Source organism: Bos grunniens, chromosome 28 (genome assembly GCF_055505025.1).
Source record: "Bos grunniens cultivar Pamir isolate PY7600 chromosome 28, Bosgru_T2T1.0, whole genome shotgun sequence".
Taxonomy (NCBI): Eukaryota; Metazoa; Chordata; class Mammalia; order Artiodactyla; family Bovidae; genus Bos; species Bos grunniens.
The window spans coordinates 45,614,952-45,639,736 of record NC_141192.1 but is presented as its reverse complement, the minus strand read 5'-3'; the positions used below and the strand labels follow the sequence as shown (position 1 = coordinate 45,639,736).

General features: G+C 46.8%; 1 protein-coding gene across 1 annotated transcript; it reads left to right on the top strand.

Moving 5' to 3' along the window:
* The first annotated feature begins 3,898 nt into the window (after positions 1–3,898).
* On the top strand, positions 3,899–13,501 carry RHOU (ras homolog family member U). The gene is made up of 3 exons (XM_086381539.1): positions 3,899–4,355; positions 5,881–5,939; positions 11,207–13,501. The coding sequence occupies exons 1-3, from the start codon at positions 4,103–4,105 to the stop codon at positions 11,660–11,662; spliced, it is 768 nt and encodes a 255-aa protein (XP_086237665.1). The 5' UTR covers positions 3,899–4,102; the 3' UTR covers positions 11,663–13,501.
* The last annotated feature ends 11,284 nt before the right edge of the window (positions 13,502–24,785 follow it).

The following is a 24,785-nucleotide window of genomic DNA, read 5'->3' as shown; positions in this document are numbered from 1 at the left end:
TCCCCACAAATGACAGTATTTCCCAAACTTACCAGATACAAAGGAAACATTGCACAAACTGTGCCATCCTGGTAGATACAGATGGGAGTACAGGAGGGCTAAGGCATCCTCAGAGACTGGAGAAATGGTCTTTCTTATTAACTGCTGCAGGACTCACGTGTTCTCAAAATATTTTATAAAACAGAAAACAGTAGCCTACTATTTTCCTTGCATGATGTAAAGTGTGGGGTATAAAGATAAACAAAATAAAGTTCCTGACCTCCTGGGGCTTGAAAGGGAGACAGACAGTAAACAAACAAGAAAATACATTAGATGATCTATTGATTTATTGTGGATTCACTGATTGACCGTACACTTGGAGGGGCCTCCCACAGCCCTGGTCTCGGTCAGCACTGAGTTCCAGGGCCCCACCCCCATCTTTGGACTTGATACCATGGACTGCAGAAGAGCCTACTAATAGTGAACAATTAGTTCTGGGGATTTTAGGTAAGGCTGCAGGGGGTTGATTAAATTGGCTCTAGAAAGATGGGCCAAAATAAGTGGAATGGGACAATACTTGACATAGAAAAGGGAACAAAGCAAAGTCAGTGGCTACGGGATACAAAAACTACCATATGGCTGAAGGCAGGGGAGACCCACATTTTGTAGGGCCCGAAGCTGATCATATTTGGGGCCCTTATTTAAGAGAAAGGATAAACATTTAAGAATAGAAAATTAGGTACAAAAATATTGATTTAAAATGAGACATGCATCACAATAAGCTATGCACTTTAAAAGGCCAACAGACACCATAAACTTTAAAAGTATCCAGAAGAAAACATTTAATAAACCTCCTGACACACATGGATCATACTATTTTTTCCCACATTTTTTGGCTGCACAAGCTCCCCCAAACTTTACTGAGGGTCTAGATTACAGTGAAAAATTGTACATATTTAAGGTGTACAACTTGATAATTTGATGTACAGATATATTGTGAAATAGTCACCTGCGTGTGTGGTGTGTGTTTGTTTTGAGAACACTCAGAATCCACACTTAGTAGATGTAAGGGTACAATACAATATTGCTAACTCTAGTCACACGGGTGTGCATTAGATCTCCTGAATGTATTTATCTTGCATAACTGAAACTTTGTGTCTCTGGAACACCACCTCCCCCACATCCCCCTGCTGCATGCCCTTTCTCAATTCTATAATTTTGTAATATGTAGAGAACAATGAAAACCTATTTCACTTGCTGGTGAACTTGCTGTTTGTGGTCCCGAGACAGGTTTGCATCCTCACAAACACAGGAGTTCACCTCAATTCTATTTCATGTGATTTCCTTCAAAAACGTATGGTGCCTGAATAAATGCACATGCTGCATTTAGAGTTTATTCCTGCCAGGAACTTCCATTTTGACCAGATGAGGTGGGAGAGCCACTATCCCTCTCACAATTGTTGTTTAGTCCTTAGTCATATCCAACTCTTTGCGACCCTATGGACTATAGCCTGCCAGCCTCCTCTGTCCATGAGATTTCCCAGGCAAGAAGACTGGAGTGGGTTGCCATGCCCTCCTCCAGCGGATCTTCCCAACACAGGGATTGAGCCCGAGTCTATTACATCTCCTGCATTGGCAGGCGGGTTCTTTACCGCTGAGCCACCAGTGAAGCCCCCTCTAACAATACTGTGTACTTTTTGATGGGAAGGATAGCCACAAACTAGTTTTTGGCTTCAAGAAGGTACATCCCAAACTCTAGAAAACCTCGTGTTTTCTACTGGAACCAGTGCTGGGGAAAGTGGGAAAGTTCAGATAGAAACCTGCAGGCACATTACTGGCCACCATTTCTATGCCCAGACGGCAAGAAACAAGGTAACTACACAGGGGAGTCGAAAATTACACAAATACATCCCATCAGTGTCAGGGCTGTGGAGAGGCAGGCCAGGTACCCAGGTGCTCATTCTCTGGGTCAGGTAATTGCAAGGTTGGTACCTTGAATTTTGCTCCCTTGGCTCCTTCCTTGTCTGACTTTAGTCCCAGCTCTGCATCCATTAAACCCAAATGAAATGTGTAAGTTCACTTTCCTTGGCTTGATGCTCAGAATGTCCCCTGCCACATCAAAGCCATTCAATATGAGAAGTTAGAATTGAAACAACATTGGGCTTTGTTGGTAGTGATTAAAATATATGAATTTTTTTTCATATAAACTTTTGTCAATTTTTGCAGAATTGTGTTCACACTGCTAGGGCCCCCAGGGAGGTTCTCTGCAAATGAGGGCCCTGAATTCAAGCCTTCAGCCTCTTGACAAATCCACCCCTGCATTCCCACCACAGCCACACTTCCAAGGCTCAATTTATTACTCTGGCTTGATTTTGCTTTAAGGACACTGGGTAAGAAACAACTCAGGCTCTGGAGCCAGAGTGCTTGAATCCTGGCACTGCCACTCCCTAGCTTGTGAGACCTCAGCATTTTATCTAGTACCCCTGTGCCTCAGATTTTCTCATCCTGTACCCATAAAATGGGCTTTCCCCATGGCTCAGAGGTTAAGACTCTGCCTGTAATGCAGGAGACCGGGGTTCAATCCCTAGGTCAGGAAGATCCCCTGGAGAAGGAAATGGCAACCCACTCCAGTATTCTTGCCTCGGAAATCCCATGGACAAGAGGAGCCTTGTCGGCTTTGGTCCATGGCGTTGGAAATAGAGTCGGGAACGACTGAGAGCCTAACACTTTCACCCATAAAATGGGTATAAGTAATGATGAGATGACAGTAACTAGCTCATGCAGTGGAGAAGGCAATGGCACCCCACTCCAGTCCTCTTGCCTGGAAAATCCCACAGACGGAGGAGCCTAGTAGGCTGCAGTCCATGGGGTCACTGAGAGTCGGACACGACTGAGCGACTTCACTTTCACTTTTCACTTTCATGCATTGGAGAAGGAAATGGTAACCCACTCCAGTGTTCTTGCCTGGAGAATCCCAGGCAGGGAAGGGGGAGCCTGGTGGGCTGCCGTCTATGGGGTCGCACAGAGTCAGACACGACTGAAGCGATTTAGCAGCAGCAGCAGCAGCTCATGCAGAGTGCTTACCAGTGCCCTGTATATAAGAAAGGTTCAGCGTTTATTAGTTGCTGTGACTTTTATTATCAGTATCACTATTCCTACTCACAGTATGAGCCTCTTCTCACACCACAGCATAAATCTCTGGGAAACTTTGCGTCTAGACTATGCCCACAAAGGTTTCCCTGTTTTTCCGATGGATTGTTGACTAAATATAGAAGGGAGTCAGAGAAAAACGGATATTTTTTTCCCCTAAATAATACCAATGTCACCAAATTACATTTACGTAGATGAAAGAACTGGGGCTATAAAGACATCTGTTGGTTCAGGGCATGCTCAAGAGAAAGTCACACTAGCGTTAACAGTGGACCTGCGTTCCTTTGCTCCCAAATGATAGAAGAATACGTTAGAAGGACCAAAATCACACGATGGGCTTCGGCTACATAAAAGTTGCCTATTAACTCTGCCTCCTTCCGACGACTGTCGCCCAGGCCCTGCACTGCCCCCTTGGGTGGAACGCTGTGGCCTGCGAGGCAGGGACCGCTGGGAGGAGGGGGCACAGGGCCGGGAGGAGCAGGGCAGTCGTCGGGCACTTGGGCGCAGGAGGCGGGACCGCGAGCCCCTCTGCGGTGGCGGCAGTGTCGGCGCCGGGAAGCCTCCCTCCGTGGCCTGGTTCCTCGGCACTTCCCAGATTGGGCATCTGGGGTTCCCCCGTGGGTGTCGGGGTCCCTGCACCGAGTCGCGGTCCCGCCCCAGCGCACGCGGCTCCCTCCGGCTCTAGCGCACCACACGGCGCTCAGACGGGGGCGCTGTGGGCCCGACGCCCGGACCTAGCGGCCGCTCCGCCTTCTCCCCGCGCCCGCCCCCCGCGCGCCGGGCCGCCGGGAAGCAGGAGGAGACAGACCCGGGCCCCGCGCCGCTCGGTCCGCAGTCCTCGGCCGCAGAACACAGCCGGCGTCGCCTGAGCCTGAGCCCAGCCGGACCCACCCGACCGCCTTTGTCTGCGCCGCGCGGCCGGAGCCGCGGCCCTCGAGTCGGGGACGGCTCCCCCCGCGGCTTGCGCGGGCCGATGCCCCCGCAGCAGGGGGACCCCGCGTTCCCGGGCCGCTGCGAGGCGCCGCCCGTGCCGCCCCGCCGGGAGCGCGGGGTCCGTGGGCCCGGGGCGCCGGGGGGCCGGGGGCGCGCGGGCGGCCCCGAGGGGCACGGCGTCAAGTGCGTGCTGGTCGGCGACGGCGCCGTGGGCAAGACCAGCTTGGTGGTGAGCTACACCACCAACGGCTACCCCACCGAGTACATCCCCACCGCCTTCGACAACTTCTCGGGTGAGCGGGGCCGTGGGGGCTGGGGCGGAGGAGACCCCGGGGGACACAGGGCCGCCGGGAGTGGGGTCTTAACCCGGGCGCGGGGAGCCGAGGGCGCCTCGCAGTTCGGGTACGGACGGCGGGGTCGCACAGGTCGCGCCCAGGTGGCCTGATCAGTTTCCTGCGTAAAGCAGTTGCGTCAGGCCGACGTTGCTGGCGCCGCTGCCGGCTTTCGATCGGAAGGTGACGCGCAGGTGCCATTACCTGTGGCCCGAGGGTCGGTCTTTTCCAGTCAGCGGCTCCTCTTCCGAGGGCGTCTCCACTTTCAAAAGCCGCGGAGAGCAGGGACAAGTGTGGATTTAGTGAAAATGGCATTGGAGGCGCTGGGGAAGGCTGAGCTTTGGATTAAACCAGGATAGTAAAGATGACTTCTTGCCTGAGTCCCACCGCCCCCGTTGGCTCTGTTTTTGATTCTTAGTGTCTTTTCAGTATCTCTTAAGCTCCTGAAAACTGTTATGTATGCGATGCTGTGTCATTTGGTTTGTAGCCACCAAGATAAAGTAATCTTTCCTCTTGATTTTTCAAGTATTCTTGAAATTTATGAAAAAGTTAAAATCCATGGAAGCTAGAGTGAAATCCTTTCTCTTGTTCTTAAAAAAAAAAAAAAAAAAGAACTTCGTGATCTTTCAGAAAGTTTTGACGGCAAGGACTTGCTTTCATCTACCTGGAAGGCACCGTAGATAAAGCAGTGCTGTGCTGGTGGGTTTCCCACCTAAACGATATTGAGTGTGTGTGTGTGTGTTTTAATCCCCTTCTTCAACTGAGTAGTACAAACATTTATAAACAATTTAGAAAGTTGTATTGAGACAAAACGGAGTGCTTCATCAAATAGAGCACTTTGAGCAGCACTCTGACGCAGGCCCCTCCCCAGATACCCCTTCCTAGTGGAAAGGTGGACACGATTTCCTTTTCTCGTTTAATCCTCTCTTTGAGCTGACGTGGAGAGATAAGCAGTGCCCTCTTTTATAAACAGGACAATACCGGCAGCCTGTGTTTACACATGTTCTCAAAATAAGCTTCGCTTTTGTGACAGACCCCGAAGTTACCAAACATTTCCCAAGGGAAAACAGACTTATTTGTGAGGTTTTCCCGTGATTTAAAACCATGAGGTTGGTTCCCACCTACCCCCCACCCCACCCAGTGTTGTTTTTGTGATTTTTGAAACACGTGCCATAGGAAAATAAATCGTCTGGGGTTGGGAGAAAACTCAGACCCTTCCAGGGTGCCATCAAAGGCCCTGGGCCTCTCTGCCTTCTCTCTGGGCATGGAGCGAATTGCTGGCCTGGCAGGTTTGCATTAAAAAAAAAAAAAATGCTTCCATGGAGTCTCCTTGTTTTAGGCAAGTCTTGAATTTGTTGGGGACTCAGAATAGGAGCTGAAGGGTTTGGAGTGAGAGTGATCATACAAACTAAAATTATTGTTCTTCTGGAAAGGGTTAAAAGAGACCCTCCCCACTACTGACAATCCTCTCGGTCTTATTTTTAAGCTGTGGTTTCCGTGGATGGGCGGCCCGTGAAACTCCAGCTCTGTGACACTGCAGGACAGGTCAGTATCACATCACTGCTCAGTGCTGGGCAAGAACAGGGTCTTTGAAAGGCCTTCAAATACTGCCCCTCTCCTTTACTGGGCCATTCTAGAGCCCCACCCCCACCTCACAGAGGGTGGAGGTGGCGGGGAGAGAGCTCCACACCAATAAAGCAGGGTTTGGCACTGCTCATTGTGGGCAGGACAAGGGAAACAGGGTCAAGAGCGGTTCTTATCTTCTGGGAGTTTCTGATCTTATTTACATTCTGGTTTTTATTAAAAATTGTCAATGATGCTTTGTACTCATTTCTCAGAGTAAGTTGGCAATGCCTTATAATCATTTTATTAAAGGTCAACAAACCAAATTCTTAAGATATTGACTCAAGAAAAAGATGGAGTTCATGTCAGTAAGTGTTAATATTTCCTTTCCTAACCTGGAGGAATGAATGAACTGGGACTTGGTCCTTCAGAATAGTGAACATTTATTTTTGTCTTGAGGGCCAGGCGCTTGGATGAGACAGCCCGGGATGGGGAGGACTCAGTATGGAGTCCCCTCTGGGGTGTCCCCAAGAGCTGGGGGGGCTCCAGTCCCCCGCATGGTGCTTACATCACTAATTCTCACTGTGCCGTCTGAGAGCCCAGGGTCTGTCTTTGTTGTTTAGTCATTAATGTTGTTGTTTAGTCGCTAAGTTATTTAGTCCGACTCTTTTGCAACCTGTTGGACTGTAGCCCACCAGGCTCCTCTGTCCATAGGATTTCCTAGGCAAGAATACTGGAGTGGATTGCCATTTCCTTCTCCACAGGATCTTCCCGACCCAGGGATCAAACCTGCATCTCCTGCATTGCAGGTGGAGTCTTCCCCGCTGAGCCATCACAGAAGCCCCTAGGGTCTGTCTTTAGAGCTTGCCAAAGCCACAGTTAATAAGCACGTAGTTTCTCCAGTGCTTGCTAGAGTTTGAGAAAGTCCTGGGGTAATTTATCGACAGATGAAAGTGTCCACTTCCTTTCTAAGATGTCATATGACCACCTACACTTAAGAAGTGTCTGACTTTTCAGTGTCCCTAAGAGCCTCCTCCAAACCAGGGCTTCTTAGTCACTTACCCACTGCGGGACAGCAAGTTCAGGGCTTTGTTTTTCAAACTTCAAGGTGACACAAGACTGGGCTGCCTCGATCCCCAGTTGAACATTGGTTTGGCAGTGGCCACAGGGCGCATGTCATAGCCCAGCTTCCTCTGCTGTCTCCTTGCCCTTCTACTGGAGCAGGAAAAAAATGAAAAACCACGCAATCTGAATTTTATTGCATATGGAAGAAAAAATCAAAGAACATATATCCTTCTAATAATTTTTCTAGATGCCCTGCTGCTATTTATAATTAAAGCTTAATTGCTTTGTGTAAATCAAGAATGTTTTTCTTACCTTGGGTCACATTTTCTGATCTTTACAATGAGAGTTGGGTAGCCCCTCAAAAAACAGAGGCCTCCCTGCTGAAGCAAGAAGTGGTAGTTGAAGAGTCCGAGAATAAGAAGAAGGCAAGAAAACTCAAGAAACCAAAGGGCATGCCTATCTGGGGCCCTGTAGAGAGGAGCGGACAGCCCAGTGCAGGCAGCTCCCCACCACTAGCTCACCTGTCAGCTCTGATGGCAGACACAGCTTCCTGGGCTGGAGCTCCCTGCCTCATGCCTGGCCGGTGCCTGGCCCATAGTGGACTTTGCTTGTTTATAGACTGGATTGATAAATAAATAAGTGCTGAGTCCCGCAGGATGCAAGCTTAAGTCATGGCTTGCCCCTTGACGGACTATAGTCCGTGGGGAAAGACAAACCACTTAGTATTGGATTGGCCAAAAAGTTAATTTGGATTTTCCAGTAGGCACTTATAGAAAAACCCAAATGAACTTCTTGGCCAACCCAGTAGAACTTGTGAAGAAATCAACAAGGTTACAGGAGGAGGAAGGCAACATTGGTTTGAAGGACAGGATGGGTAGAACAGGAGGAAAACCTCTGAGCAGTTTTGCAAAAGGATTAGGACTTTTACCAGGAGCACTTTGTAGAAATGATCCTGAATTATCAAGGAAGAGTTTGATATTTTTCCTTAATAGGATCTGTTTCAAAGTTAAGGAATCACAAGAATCATTTTAGAAATGATTTCATGAAAAAGCTTATAATTTGGGAAATGAAAAGGTTTCAGTGCAAGTTGGTACACTTTGGTTTATTTGGAAATTTTCCTTCATTTTCCTGCCTCTCAGCAGTGTTTTTGTTGAGATTCACTGTATTTCTTACCTGATGGAGTGGTTAGTATGCCTAATAGTGTAATGTGTGAGGTCACCATCTACAGATTTATGGAAAACCACATCTTCAAAAAACCATCTTCAAAACTATGAAAAATACACAGCTCGGGCTTTCCTGGTGGTCCAGGGGTTTAAGACTCTGCTCCCCATGGAACTTTGCTCAGTGTTATGTATCAGCTTGGATGGGAGGGGGGCTGGGGGGAGAGCTGATACACATATATGTATGGCTGAGTCCCTTCGCTGTTCACTTGAAACTGTCGTAACATTGTTTATCAGCTATACCCCAATATAAAAAAAAAAAATTAAAGTTTGTGGAAAAAAAAGACTCTGTGCTCCCAATGCAGGGGGCCTGGGTTTGAACCCTGGTCGGAGAACTAGATCACACATGCAACTAAAGATCCTGCATGCCACAGCTAAAACCCAGAGTAGCCAAATAAATAAAAATAAATTTTAAAAAGTACACAACTGGTGAGAAAAAGTCAGTTTTTTCCCAGCTCTCCAGCTATCAATTAGTATTTGTTTTGATCGTTAGTAAAACTAGGCAAGGTGATAGTCCTCTCCTATCCTCCTTACCCCAGATCTGATAACCTCCCTTTTTAAGGGACTTGATTTGACACCTGCCATATTTCCTTAGCGTTGCCTCTGCCTGTGGTGGCACATCCCCCCAAGCGGTGGTCATGGTAGCTTACTGGGGATAAAGTGACTCAAGCTGCCTCCTTCCCAAACACCAGGAGAATGTGGACACAGGTAGCTGTTGCCTGGGGATCAGACATAAGTTTCACATAGCAGTTGAGAGCTGGAAAAATAACTAGAAATTGCTTCTTATGCCTTGGGGCCTTTTTGTTGGGGGCCTGGTGTGCATATAAAATGTTAAAAGTTTTTAACACTGGACTCATTATGGAAATTTCACTGTGATCAATTTCACTCCAGTGGAAATTGATCAGACTGCAATAGCCTGTCCAATAGCAGGTAAAAACTCTTCAGCTTCTGACTCATGAGGCACCTGGGAAAATCTTTATACTTAAAAAAAAACAAACACCGGTTGCTACTAGACCAGTGCAGCTGTCCAGCTACCTGTCAGCCCCACCCAGCCCTACCCTAAACCCCAGGCAAATCTCTGGGTCTCAGAACTCGTTTCTCTAAGGGTCCATTCCAATTGGACTCGTCACACGTACGTGTGTGGCATTTATTTCTGCAAATAGCTAAGGTTTCTGGTCAGGTAGTGACCAGCAGGGTTTAGTTTCTGCTTTGCTTCCTGAGTCCCTCAGCCAGAACCTCCACAAGTCTGGGAGCCAGGTTGTCGAAGCCATGTCCCAAGGCTCAGGGCTGTGTTTGCTTTTCTTTTTATTGATAATACAACCCCAGATCCAGGGCCTGGCCAGGCATGATGCCTGCCAGCAGTGAGGGCAGAGACTGTCCTGTGCTGCTTTCTTGCAGGCCTCTGGGAACAGAGGGAGTGTTTCATTAGAAGATCCTCGGGGCTGGGCTGTTGGCCACCTGGTTGGGTTTCTGTGTTTCTTCTTTCAGCACAAAGTTGGCACTGAGAAATCCAATTCTTCTTCTTCTTCTTTTTAACTTTTGCATATAGAAGGTGGAGAATTGGCAGTGACATGGTGAGATGCCATATTGCTTCCTGAGGATTTAGCTGGTCAACTTCAATATTGTCACTTGGTTGTCGCCCTATAAACTGAAATACAGGGCCTCAGACGAGGCACGTAAACTCAAAAGATCCAGGCTTTCTTCATCCCTAGAAAAAGTCCACAGGTGCTACAAAACATGTGCATAAATAATAGTTTGTAAATAATCATAAGGGCTTCCCACGTGGCTCAGTGATAAAGAATCTGCCTGCCAATGATGAGCCACAGGAGATGTAGGTTCAATCCCTGACTTGGGAAGATCCCCTGGAGGAGGGCATGGCAACCCACTCCAGTATTCTTGCCTGGAGAACCTCATGGATAGAGGAGCCTGGTGGGCTACAGTCCATAGGGTTGCACAGATTCGGACACAACTGAAGCCAGGTAGCATGCACGCATGCATTTCCCTATAAGGACTGAGGCCATGTGTGTCTGTTCCCAACCAAATCCCCTAGGTCTGGGGTCCAGAGTCCTGTGTGCATCTCTGTTAGTGAATGCACACAGTGAGGCACTCAGCAGGGTGATGGTTTATATAATCAACTCTGACTTATTCCATTCAGTTCTTTATCCCTTGGAAGTAGGATGGGTATGCCTTTTCTCTGGTCCTTTTATCTTCCCAAAGCATCACTCCTGGAGGCCTCTGGGGTTTGCGGAGAGAAAAGGGGAGGGAAAGTAAGAGAAAAGGAAGGAGGGAGAAAAAGATAAAGTGAGATAAAAGGTGTATTCAGCAAGTGTGAGAACATATTCACTTGTGTTTTAAGTGACATTGAGAGGCACACATTCTCTGGGTCACTGTGAGAGTGTCCAGGCCTAGGTCATCAATTCCAGTCCTGTGTCTGAGTCCCATGATTCTGCACCAAGTGTGCCCTGAGTGTGCCCTGGATATGCATAGCACAGATGGGTTGAAGTGAGCCAGGCTTACAGCTGCCATGAGGATGGGCAGAGCTGCTGAGTTCACACACTGGGGTTTCCTGGGGTCTGGATGAAGCCCCGAGGATCAGTGTGGGTACCATCTACATTTTAAAAGCCTGGCTAAGTACCAGAGTTGAAGCAGTAAGTCTGAGTTACTCTAGCCTGAAGGCTAGAGAAAGTAAATTTTATTTTGAAAATTCATCTAATATAAGTACTTTTTCTACAGTAAGTTGCAAGTAGGTCCTGAGCAGTGAGGAAGGTTTTTGGGCAAGTTTTGCAGAGCTGGGAGTGAGGCCCCACTTGGCAGCAGTGGCCCTTATCAGGCTTTGGTTCTTCCTTCCACTATCTGTGGGCTTTCTGTTACCTACCAGACCCTTTCCAGAAAAATGTTCAAATGGTCTCTCTGCTGATGAGAACGATGTAAAAGATAACATTTGGGTGCTTGATTCCCTTGTAGGATGAGTTTGACAAGCTCCGGCCTCTGTGCTACACCAATGCCGACATCTTCCTCCTGTGCTTCAGTGTTGTGGGTCCCTCCTCCTTCCAGAACGTCAGTGAGAAATGGGTGCCAGAGATTCGGGGCCACTGTCCCAAAGCCCCCATCGTCCTCGTGGGGACACAGTCGGACCTCAGAGAAGATGTCAAAGTCCTCATCGAGCTGGACAAATGCAAAGAGAAGCCGGTACCCGAGGAGGCGGCCAGGTTGTGTGCCGAGGAGATCAAAGCCACCTCTTACATTGAGTGCTCGGCCTTGACTCAGAAGAACCTCAAAGAGGTCTTCGATGCAGCCATTGTAGCCGGCATTCAGTATTCAGACTCCCAGCAGCAGCCAAAGAAGTCCAAGAGCAGGACTCCCGACAAGATGAAGACCTTATCCAAGTCCTGGTGGAAGAAGTACTGCTGTTTCGTATGATGCTGATGGGGACCCCAGCGGGCTGTGTCCGACAAAACCCGCACTAGAGGCTATATTAGCTGACGTGATTCTTTGACTGTATAGGACCTGTATAGCGAGTGCATGTATATATGGATTATAGGAGGTGCTCCAATTTATGTGATTCTTTCTTGCCTTTGACCTTCTTGTTTGTTTGAGCTGAGGGATGAGATACTTATGCAAGATATCTTGAAGTAAGTTAAGAATTTTTCATAACTCTGGAAATTTAGAGCTTTAGACCTTTTGATTAATTTATATCTAATATGAAAAAGGCACACCTCAGGTCTGGGTGTCCAGAGTGAAAGTTTGCTATGAGATAACACACAGAAGAACAAAGAAGAAATGGTGTGGTTAGCTATCCCTTCACTGAAGGCTGGTCAGAGTAACTCAGCTTTGAAACCTTATACTTTTTTCCCCTTTGTTTTAAGGGAAAAAAATCTGAGGGAAAAAAAAAGATTTCTGCCTGTAAAACCTCAAATCAGACACTTTGGTTATATTCTTATACCCCGTTGCTTAAGATTTAAAAACAACCAACAAAAAACATCCCACTGACAATGGTGCTATATAGACCAAAAAGGAAAAATTGTTGATGGGGGTTTTTCATCCTGAGATCATGTGAACAGCCAGAATGCCGTGAGGAGTACAGTGGTAGCCCGCAGCTCTCTTATTCTTTAGGGAACGACTCACACTGAGATCAGAGTGTGATGTTTGCTGTCATGCACATGAGACAAGCTGCCTGAACCTCTATGATGACAGCGCTCAGGAGACCTGCCTGGATTGGTTCTAAACTTCTAGGCCTTCCCTGCCCCATCTGCAGAGAAATGAACACTCTAGCAGGGCTGTAGCAGGCAGGTGTGTTGGGAAATGAAACAAAATGTCTTTGTTTTTGTTTTTTTTTTTTAAGTCAGTCCAAAGGTACTTCTTTGTGTACACACATGAACACAGATATATATGTGGCTGTTCTTGCTGCCGATTCAGACTTTTAACTATGGGAAAAAAACGTGGCCCCAGGAACAGCTGTGATGGAAGCCTGGCTTCCTCTTTTAACACTTTTTGGAACAACTCTTTTTAATGATATCTGAGATGTGATTCTAAGTGTATCTTCACACATTTTGGAGCCTATGTTAAAACATGTACATCTCTTAGAACCTGTTTTAAAATTAATGCCTCTTGAAACCTACTAAAGCCACAGACACCTCTCAGGGAGCTGGCAGCAGAGACAGTGTGTGGGTCAGGGGCCATGGAGGTGGCGGTGGCAGGGACCACAGTGCCCTTGCTCAGCACTTTCTACACTGTAGAATAGTCAGAAAACCACAGATTGTGACATATTTGTGTTGTTCCAGATGGTGGCTTTTAGGGCTTTATGTTCTGGAGGAAAAAAAGTGTCACATCCAGAGAGCAGTTTTGCTCTGGGATGGGGTTGCTTCTGAGTTGCTGAGAAGTAGCCAAATACATCAAGTTGTGATGTCAGGCTTGCACTGGTGAAGAAGATCTACCAAAATCAACCAGTAACTGGGGAAATTTCTCTAGTGCCAACAAGTAGAGGAGTTTATCTTTCTGTGGATCTTGTCCTTTTTATATTAAAAAAAATCCAATTTGTGTTTCTTCATATAAAAAGTAAATGATCAGGCTATACTTTAGGTTAGGGGCTTCTTTTTTTCTGTTAGTAAATAAAATTAACTAATTTCTTCATTTAAAAACTGAAATATATACTGTTCACTATTTATTTTTCAGTACATTGAAATTGATATCATAGTTTCCAGAAGCATTTAGTTACAACCTGAGTGAATAAAATTACTTCTTTTATGGAAATGCCACAAACAGACCTAATGAAGTGCATCTGAAGCTTGGGGCTTGGCTCACCAACTCGTGAACCTCTCAGGTGGGGCGCTGCCCGCCATGGTGTGGGGTGGGGTGAGGGAGGGCTCTCTGACTGCTAAGTGATTTCAAACAGTTTTTATATATTAAAGCAAATGTCATGGAGTACAATGCAAGTTAATTTTTAAGACCGAACACAAAACTTGAAAGAAATTTTATGCCTGTGACAGCATATCGGGCCGCTCTTGGTCCCCTGGAGTGGGGAACCTTTGCCATCCTCTGCCTTTAGGACCACTGACGGCCAGTGGTTTGTGAGGAACACCTTTGTGGCCTAGGTTTTAGAGCTTTACTCAAGTGTTTTATTCTTAGCTTGATGCAGCCTGTCCCAGTCTAGACGGTTGACATTGAAATGCAACAGGTTTTAATATGTTGCCAAATTTGTAAGAGTAAAGGTGGGATTGTAATTGACATTTTCCTCCATTTTTACCTCATGATGAAAATGGAGACTTGGGCAGCAAAAATTTTTTTTGGCTACACTTTGCAGTATGCAGGATCTTAGTTCCCTGACCAGGGACTGAACCTGTCCCCTCTGCATTGGGAGTGCAGAGTCTTAACCCCTGAATTGCTAGGGAAGTCCCCAGAATTTTTTAAAAGTATGTGCTTGAGTTTTTTATTTACTTCCAAGCTCAAGCATCGTTAAATTTACAGCTTGATATTATTGCGTAGGAGACTATCAGAGTTGTGCTTTGGGAAATGCTCAGCATTAAGTTGGGCAGGCCAGTCATAATGTAACAATACAGGGTCCACCTTTTTCACCAAGTGTGTGGAAATGAACCTTTTGTAATGTTGACTGCTGTGCCTGACAGACTTAAAGAGAAATCTCCGAGCTCTTACACAGGGCAGGTCTTCTCCCCAAGTCATGCTTTTCTTTTTTTAAGCATAAATGATGTTGAGCAGAACAGTCTTTTTGAAGATGCTCTCCAGGTGGTAGCAAACAAATTCTGACCTACAGCTCTTAGGGCACCTGCCTTTTCCACCAAAGAATTTCTCTGGGAGTGAAGAGAACATAAGGCGCATGAAGAAGCAGGCCCCAGAGGTGTCCTCGGAACGCGTCCCTGGCCAACATTAGGTGCCTGTTCAGGGTGGGGAGTGAGAATTCCAGGGCTAAGTCTGACACGCACAGCCTCTGGACCTTCGTGTGTGAGGGGCCAAGTGCTGGCCTCCATCCCTATTCTCAGAGCTGAGTCCAGGCTCAGAGCAGCGCTGAGTGGGGGATGATGCTGAGGGCACAGAGGAGCCTTGGTTTCCTTCTGTGTGGACAGGGCTGCCCTGTTCACTGGGCTGTTGGTGTCCTGGGTGACAGAATGTGTGCACATGTGGGATGAAGATCCAAGGGTTGCAGTGGCCATGGGGGGTGGTGCCTGAGCCCTACCAGCTTCATGGTGAAGGCCAGCAGGGCTCCGGATGCCTCACCTCCAGGGGTTGGACGGCACTCCTGGTCACCTAGTGAAGGACAGTTCAGGCTCCTTTGTTGCCCGTGTGGCCTCTGATCCCAGGGTATAGTTCTTTTGTATCCCCTGACCAGTCAACCACAGTGGACTGGAAAACTGGGCAGAGAGCAACTAAACCCACTGCCCATCTGCATGTGTTCCAGAGTGCTGAAAGGCAGCTAGCCTCCTGGCCTCCATGGGCAATCTGACCCTTGCCCAAAGCAGCCTGGAAGTTTCTCCTCCCCCAGTTCCAGTCCCACCTCCCTTATCTGGGACAGGCCTTCCCAGGATACAAGGAGAGAGTTCCCAGTTCCTCAGAGGAGTTCAGAATGTCTTCACAGAGATGACCTGAAAGGAGGGGAGAAAAGTTTTCTAAAATGAATATTAGCTGCAAAGGCCCTGAGGCAGAGCAATGTCTGGCCTGTCCTGGGGCCTGAACAGGCAGAAGGTTGGGGATGCCATGATCTCTGGGAGAGGCAATGGGCCAGTGGGGGAGAGAAGGGCTGGGCCCTGTGGTCAGGCTGTTTGGGCTTGAATCCTGGTTCTGCTGCTTCCTGGTTGTGGTTTCTTAAGTAACTTAACCTCCTAACCTCACTGTGCCTAACCTGTCACGTCAGTACAGGGACAAGTGTGGCACCTGCCCCGGTGGCTGGTGGGTTGTTGAATATAAAGGTTACAGGGGCCCATAAGCCCCAGGAAGCACCCACTCATTTTTTTTGTAATATCTTCTGGGCAAGACGTACAGTTGATTCAACTTGGCAACTGGCCCCTAAAGGCTTTTATCTTCATGTCTGTTAAATTTTATGAGGCTTACAGTTTTTATGCTTAATAACAAATTCATTTTTCAATTTCCACTCATTTTTATAGAAGAGAGAGATACTTCAGTTACTCCAGGCATGTGGCACAAGGTGAATGGGTGGGGGGCAAATGTGCTGGCTCCTCACCCCTGGCTGGAAGGTGGCAAGACCCAAGACTATGATCACAGCACTGAGGTAGCCTGTGGTGTCGGGCGAGGCTAGCCAGTGGGTGTGGGACCCTGCATTCCCAATCAGGCTGGGCTTCCCTCCATCTGCTTCACTTGGGAGGGCCTTGCCCAGCCAAACGCACTTCTGTTTTTGTGCTCTTTTGAACCGTTTTTAGAACCTTTGTTTATTGGAGTTACCAACTGCAACATCCCCTGTCACCCCAGGGAGCACCCACCCCTAACAATGAAACCAGGTCCTGAAGAGGTGGGTCTACATATGACGGAGGTGCATGGGTGGAAACAAATGCTCATCCTAAAAGGAGGCACATTCCTGGGTAGCATCTCCTCTCAGTCCCCCCTAATGCCCCATGGCTACTTCAGAATTAACTCACTGTAAGGATTGTTATGTTACAAATGATTACAAACTTAAAAAATTCAGATTTCTTACCTCTGGTTCTGGAGGTAAGATTCTGAACTGGGTCTCCCTGGCTGAAGTCAAGTAATGGTCGGGGCTAGGGTCCTATGTGCAGGTACTGGGGGACTCATCCTCTCTCATTGGAGCTCTGGCCTCACCTGCGTTCCTTGACCTGGGGGCTTCTTCCACCTTCAAAGCAGTGATGACCCGTCAAGTCTTCCTCACGTGCAATCCCGCTGACACTCCCACCTCCCCTTCCACATCTTTTCGTATCGAGTTGACCCAGAGGGTCCAGGGTGATCTCATCTCAGGGTCAGGATAAGTGATCGTAATTCCATCTGCAACTTTAATCTCCCTTTGCTGTGTGACCCACCTGGTCACAGAATCCAAGGCTTAGGGTGTGGATATTTCTGGGGACCATTCAGCTGACCACAGTCATCCTCTGTCTCACGGCTCCCCAGCACCCCATCCTCTGAGCCCCTGTGCTCACAACACACCAACATAGCCGCTCACTGGTCCAAACAAGAAATCGGTCATCAGCCCAGACTCCCTTACCTGCACGTTTTCACCTGATGGGTCGCCAGGTCCTGTCTGTTGGATGTCATCCTCATCCTCCCCTTTCTGCCACCAGTGCTGCCACTCAGCACTCTCCTGACTGCTGCCTTCTGTCTCTTCCTCTAGCCCAGCCCATTGGCTTCTTTCCATGGCACCTGTGGGCCAGCAGGGACTTTTTTTTTTTTTAAATAAGAGAAGCTTTTCATGACACTCCACTTCTAGCATTCATCTCCAAACATTTTATTATGCCTTCGAATTTTGCCAATCACACACGATAATCGTTGCACTTTTACAATTTCTACCAAAATCATAGTGAAAAAGAGCTCATGTCATTATAATTTTCAAAGCCTTTGTGAATTAAAAACTGACTTTCATTTCGTGTTGTGTTTGGTAACACTTTCAGTAGATATCACATTAATCATGAAGCGTCTACATATAACTGAAAAGCAGGAGCATGTATGTGCTCGGGGTGCCTGTGGACCCTCCCATCCCATCACGAATGCCACAGCTTCCCCAGGCTTTGTGGCCCTCAGGTGGCAACCACAGGCCTGAAGAGTCTCCTGCTCAGGATCTCAACTCCTGTCTGCCTAGTATGTCCTGCCCCTGCCCCACCTGCTTCACACCCCAGTGCCCCTGCTGCTGCTGCTGCTAAGTCACATCAGTCGTGTCCAACTCTGTGCGACCCCATAGACGGCAGCCCACCAGGCTCCTCCATCCCCGGGATTCTCCAGGCAAGAACACTGGAGTGGTTGCCATTTCCTTCTCCAATGCATGAAAGTGAAAAGTGAAAGTGAAGTCGTGCAGTTGTGTCCAACTCTTCGCGACCCCATGGACTGTAGCCTACCAGGCTCCTCCTCCCGTGGGATTTTCCAGGCAAGAGTACTGGAGTGGGGTGCCATTGCCTTCTCCTAGCTGAACCCTGTACTCTTATGTGCCTGGACTTCAGTGCATTCACCTCCACAGTGTGGACGCCCCCTCGAACATGTCTGTAAAATCAGTCCCTCCTCAGTTTCAGGGTTAATACCACCTTTTCTGAGGAGCATTCTGATAGCCCTTGCAGAGTAACTTCTACTGTCTCTCTGCAAAGAGGACATACTTTTGGGAAAACATATCAATCACCTGTAGCTTGCTCCAGCCTTCAGAAAAGGTCCCCTCCACATGCTTTTACTCCTCAGATGGGGGCTCCCAGACACTGAACACATGGCCCTTCCTTCTACTTTGCCCTCTTCTCCCTGCTAATTGGTACCTGGATGATACCTATTTTCCTTTTGCTGAACATAGACACAAGAATGAAACAAAAGCAAAACCCAATAAAGGACAGTCGTGTGTGTGTGCATGTGTTCAAGTGTTAGGGATGCTATGATCTGTCTGGTAGTTGAAGGCCAACATGAAGATGGTCTCCAAGGATGTGAAGGGCAGGGCCTTCAGGGTGTCCTCTTCATGCTCAAATAAATTGATAAATGAACACAAAGTGGAACTAGGCAGAGAGACCGGCTCCAAGGCCAACAGAACTTGGGGACCAGCTGCCTGAACTCACAGCCACATGGAGAGGGTTCCTGGCAGGTGGTGGCTGCAGTCTTGGTCCAGATGGGAGAAGGGGGTCCCCGGGCAATGTGGGCAGGATGCTCCTTGGCTTTACTGGTTGACGAAGGATGGATTTGCAGGTCATCCCTAGTTGGGTGAGAGCTGCTAAGAGTAGTGTTCAAAGACTGTGATTATTTCTGGTCCCACTGGCAAAAGGGCATCTCAGGAGGTCTCCAAATGGAGGGGACTGCACCCACCATACCAACTACTTGACTTTCCCTTTCCAAGACAGTGCTTTGTCATATTACCTCAGTTGAGTCACTTCTGACCTGATCTTGGGAGAAAACGTACTAAAAGTGCTGATGTAAATATGTTTTGTCTTTGCCTAGTTTCACAGAAGGTGGAGAAACATTCTCCATAAGGCCCATTCTAGGACTTCCTCTCAGTCAAACAGCTGGCTATGTAACATTAATTTAGCAGTTGGTGGTAGGCACTCCAGAAGCATCCCTGAGGGCACATGTCCTTCCTGTCCTGCTGCTCTGGAGCCTTTACGCTTCCAGCACAATGAGAACTTAGACACTTATGTGGACCCCTTGGCACCTAAACTGTCTTCATAGTCTGAGCATCAATAACACTCTGACAGGTGCTGGGTAATAACCGATTCAGGTGTTAATTTTAAGATGGGAAGCAATATGTGGCTGATGGGAGGGGACTGTGGTGCTTGGAAGCAAATACCACACATGACATTTTACTGTGGAAATCAGGAAGCCTGATGCTACTGGATTTATATTTCACCAGATCCTGCTGGCTGGGCCTGAGTTCCATTTTGAGTCTGCTGAAGTATCGAGAGAGGTACTTGTGGGGACTTAGAACCCTACTGTCTAAAGTGTCACCAACTGTAGCAATGACAACAGAAATAGTTTGGCTTGGGTTTATTTATCAAAGATTTAATTGGTAAAAAGCACACTCATACACACAATCACACAATCACCCAGAAGCCCCAGACAGTGCCCTCCACTCTGACTTCCCCACACTCTACTGTCCCTTCCCTCTCCTCATCTTTCTGAGTTCCTGCTTTTCATTCTGGATGAACTCTCAGTCCAGATCATGGAGCCAGGAGGACTGTATACAGGCTTGTCTTGTTCATGAATGATGGAAACCAGACCTGGTGACTCATAAGTGGATTTTCAAAGCATTTATTTGATCAACACAGTTTGCCTCCTCTGTCATTTTATTTCAGGATCTGAGGGATGAAGATGGGTATGGGGAGTGCCTACCATTGGGACAACCTCCCATGGTTGTTAAGACTGGTCCTTACCCAGGTTAGCTGGTCTTTGTGTTGGCAGGAACCAGGCCCTTGCCTGCACCACCTCACAATCACCTCCATGCTGATGGGTGCTGGGCATCAAGTGTGTCTATTTCAATATGGGGAAAAGTAGAAGGGTGTCAATTATTGATTAGATAAACAACTGTTTAGGTGAAACAAGTAAATTTTTTCTTATAAAATATTGGTAGAGGAGACCAGGGAACAGAGATGGTTGATAAGAGGAGAAAATGTTTGGGTGATATTATAATATCTGACAATTATGAAGGGCATTCATTTCTTGAGCATGAAGAATATTTTACTGTGATATAAATGAATACAGACATATAATACAATGTCTCTCCTAACCTCACATCACCCATGATGGGCACACATTAGATTAGCTGTTATTATTTTTAGAGAAACAAAAAGACTAATTTGCTAAGGAAGGAACTCTTAGGACTTAGTGGTAGAACTGTTACTCAGCAAGGGTATTTTAGGCCTGAATTTCCTTTTTCCCTTCCTGCTCTTGTACAGATGATATAGATGAACCCTTAAAAACCCCAGTGGGGATGTACTAATTCAAGGATCTATTTCTGTATAGCAAGCCGCCCCCTCACTTAGCTTCAGGGCTCAAACAATAGCTGCTTATTCTGCTCTTGTGATCCAGTGGGTTGACTGGGCACAGCTGGGCAGTTCTGAGGTCACATGAAGCTGCGACCTTCCTCGGGAAGACCGTCTAGAGAACCCTCAGGTCTCTCACTGTTCCCTCAAATCTTCCAAACTGAGTTTCTTTGCAGCGTGGAGACTGACTTCTGCAAACATGTGTGCAAGGTCTTACCAAGCCTATTTGCACTATGCTTTTTAATGTCTTTGGGTCCAAGGAAGTCCCAAGGCCAAGTCCAGAGACAGTTTGGGTGGGAGGGGTAAGTGATGCACATGTATGTGAACACTGGGAGGGGGTTTTCTTGGGGCCCACCTACTGTACTGATGAGGGGGAAGGGGGGGTCTGAGACTGCCAGGGCTGGTGCAGCACGTTGCTCATGTCTGTCCTGGGTGAAGTGTGGTGGAGAATCCAGCTGGTTAGGTAGCTAGGACTTCTGCAGATAAAAGGTGTACTTGTCACTCACGTTGTTTTCTTTGGGGTCAGTTTAAATGGGCAACACAATGTGTTGCTTACAACTCTCACTGAATCTTCCTCCTCTGGGCGGAGAGCACCTGCTTTAAATGGGTGAAAATTGGCACCTGGCCAAGTGTGTGGAGTGCTGGATAACAATGAAGATGTTTCTACTCTTTCCCTGTGCCCCCTTTCCAGCCAAAAGGACAGATTCCAGTTGCACTGGGACAAATGTAGAGCACAGGGTAAATAAAGCACTTTTTAAAACCTTGTGTTAAGACTACTACCATGATGGGACTTCCCTGGCGGTCCCGTGGTTAAGAATCTGCCTTCCCATGCAGGGGACACGGGTTTCAGCCTTGGTTCAGGAAGATCCCATATGCCGTGAAGCAACTAAGCCTGGGTGCCACAACTACTGAGCCCACACTCTAGAGCTCATGTTCTGCAACATTAGAGAAGCTGCTGCAGTGAGAAGCCATGCACCACAACTAGAGAAAGCCCTTGTGCAGCAATGAAGAGCCAGTACAGCCTAAATAAATAAAGTAAATAAAGCCAGACTATTGCCGTGACGAGCATGATTTACAATGGTGAAGTCTACACAGAAATGAGACCACCCTGCACCCAGTCCCAGGGGAGCAGAGCTGGGCTCCAGAGGACCTGCTCCCCTCTCTCCCTCCCCCGAGCACCGTTATCAGTGGTCATGCCTGGGGTCCCATCTGGATAGAAATTGACTGTGAGATTGGAGTCAGATTTGACTCTGATTTGACTTCTGTTGTTGTTCTCCTGCTGTGCCCTGTCCACACTTTTGAGACATTAGTTTGCTTTTCTCTTGTGTGCAGTCTGCACTATGCCCCCATTTGGGATTTAAAGGAGATCAAAGCCCTGGGGGAGGAGCCATGGCAAGGCCTTTAGAGGACACAGAGCTAGGGGTCAGGGACACCCAGCGTGACCAGGATTCCTGGGTCCTCACTTTGCCTTTGCCATTGACCAGCTCTCGATGTTAAACTTCTTTGAGCTTTAATTTCTTCAACTTGACCAGGAACTAAAGCTATGAACTCTCCACTGTCCCTTGTCTGTATAATTTTAAGATAATTGCACTTTTTTTCAGCCTTGATCTGCATCAGCTTAGGAGTTGTCATCTTAACTAAAAATAATGTCAAGTTAAGAAATCATTAATTCTCATCAACCTGCAAGTACAGAAAATGATGCCTATAGGCTGGGGGTTGCTCCCTGTGTCCTCTACACAGAGACGTGGAGGGAAGAGGCAACTGTGCTTCTTATGAGCATGGCAAGCTGACTCTGGGCAAATATAAGCTTTTCCAGGAAGACAGAAAATCTCTCACTTTCTGATGCATGATCTGATCAGCAAGTGACTTTTCATTAATCAAAACTTGTGAACAGCTCAATCACAGAGGTATGGATAAAAGAAGATGGGTACATATATACAATGGGATACTACTCTACCTTTAAAAGGAATGATAATGCCATTTGAAGCAGCATGAATGGACCTAGAGGTTGTCATACTGAGTGAAATAAGTCAGACAGAAAAGGAGAAATATCACTACATCCCTTATATATGGAATCTAAGAGGAAATAATACAAATGAACTTATTTTCAACACAGAAACAGATTCACAGACTTAGAGAACGATACAGTTGCTAGGGAAGAAGGATGGGGGGAGTGTGTTAGGCAGTTTGGACTTGACGTGTACTTACTGCTATATTTAAAATGGACAAGAGCAAGGCCCTACTGTGTATAGCACAGGGAACTCTGCTTAATGTTAGGGGGCAGTCTGGATGGGAGGGGAGTTTGGGGGAGAATGGATACATGTGTATGTGTGACTGAGTCCCTTTGCTGTCCCCCTGAAATTATCACATTGTTAATCAGCTATGTGTGCCGCATGGTAAATAGCTTCAGTCCTGTCCGACTCTTTGTGACCCTATGGACTATAGCCCAACAGCCTCCTCTGTCCATGGGATTCTCCAAGCAAGAATACTGGAGTGGGTTGCCATGCCCTACTGCAGGGGATCTTCCCAATCCAGGGATCGAACCTGTAAGTCCTGTATTGCAGGAGGATTCTTTATCGCTGTGCCATTGGGGTAATTTGCTATACTCCAATATAAAATAAAAAGTTAAAAAAAAAATGAAGAGAAAAAGATTGTGAAAAGTTAAAGGAAAAAAAGAAAAAAATGGAAAAGGGAAAAGGGTACAATAGTACAAAATAGAGAAAATAATGAAGCAAATTAAAGTGAACTTATGCCACGAGGTTTGTTGGCATAAGGTTTGTTGTTATCTCCATCAAGAAAAGAGTTTCTCAGGGACCTGACTGTGCCATCCGTGTGACACTGGAGGCACAGAGCCCTTGCCCTTTAAGAACTTAGTCTTCTGGATGTGGAAAGTCACATGTAGAGAGGAATACTCTTCCTCTTTGATCTATTGTTGCTGAGATTTCCCAAGTTAATTAGTCTCTCTTGGGGAGATGGCATTATCTCTTACTGACTCAGTAACAATTAACTTTTAACAAACTAACCAAGACTTTTCAACCACAAATATGCCATAGTTTAAGCAATATCATAATGTCCTTAATGGACAAAAATGGGTGAGTCCTAAAGTACTTATTAATTGGGGACCTTTATCCCCAAAGCACTGTGTTGAATGTAGGTCTGCTAGGCCTCCAAGAGTCTGAGGATTTAATGGGTAATGAATGCTGGCGGTCATCCCGCACCATGGCCAAGCCTGCTCTGTCCCAGAGGGTAGGGAAAGAGTGACGGGAACTGAACGCCAAGGGAGAAGTTACCTTAGGAAAACTATTATTAACAACTGCTTATTTTAATACCTTTTGGATCATAAGTCTAAAATATTCTCTGTCCTCAACAAGCAGGACCTTGTTGTTTATCCATTTTATATATAATAGCTTAGGTCCGTTAACCCCAAGCTACCACTCCATCCCTCCTCTAGTCCCCTTCCTTTGCAATCTCCTTTGATAAACTATAATGGAAAAGAATAGAGAAAAAAAGAATGTGTATGATTATATATATATATATATATAATATAACTAAGTCACTCACATATTGGAGTACAGCTGATTGACAATGTTGTGATAATTTCAGATGGACAGCAAAGAGATTCAGCCATACATATACATGCATCTATTCTCCCTCAAACTCCCTTCCCATCCAACCTGCCCCAAAATATTAAGCAGAGTTCCCTGTGCTATACCATAGGACCTATACAGTCCTCTACAGTAGGACCTTGTTGATTATTCATTTAAAATACCGCAGCAAAGTGATTCAGTCATACATATATCACTACATGGTTGACAACATTATGTCAACCATGCTTCAGTTAAAAAAATAAAAAATAAATTAGAAGTATTCTCATTATAAGAATATTGGAAAAACTAGAAAGGAGAAAAACAGCCACAGTCCCATCGCCCTCTTTGACCCTTGACTCCAGTCCTTTCTCTTGTGCACCGTGCTTCCTCTTCACTGTCTGTCCTTGTTCCTGGTGTGTCATCACGTGTGTCTGTCTTTGAACTGATGAGTTGAAACTCCCTTTCTACATTGACAGGAGGTGGGGAACCTCCTCAGGGCCTCTGCCTTGAACAGCTCACTTTGGCTAAGACATGTTTTGGCTTTTGTCTTGTGAATGTTCTTTAATCTTTCACAATAGTTTGTCCCAAGTGAGGGACACAGCGCTCCCACTCCCTGCCCCAGTTTCCTCCATATGTGAACATCATGCTGACTGTCGGCCTGTAGGTCCTGGGGCCCAGGGAACTTTCACCTAAACTCCAACCCCTGATAGGAGGGCTTCTCCCAACTCGTCTGAACACCTGCCTCCTTATTGGTGACAGATATTTATTGTATGGTGCAATTGGTCAGCATCTGATGTTTTATCTCCATTCTTAAGCAGCGTGAAA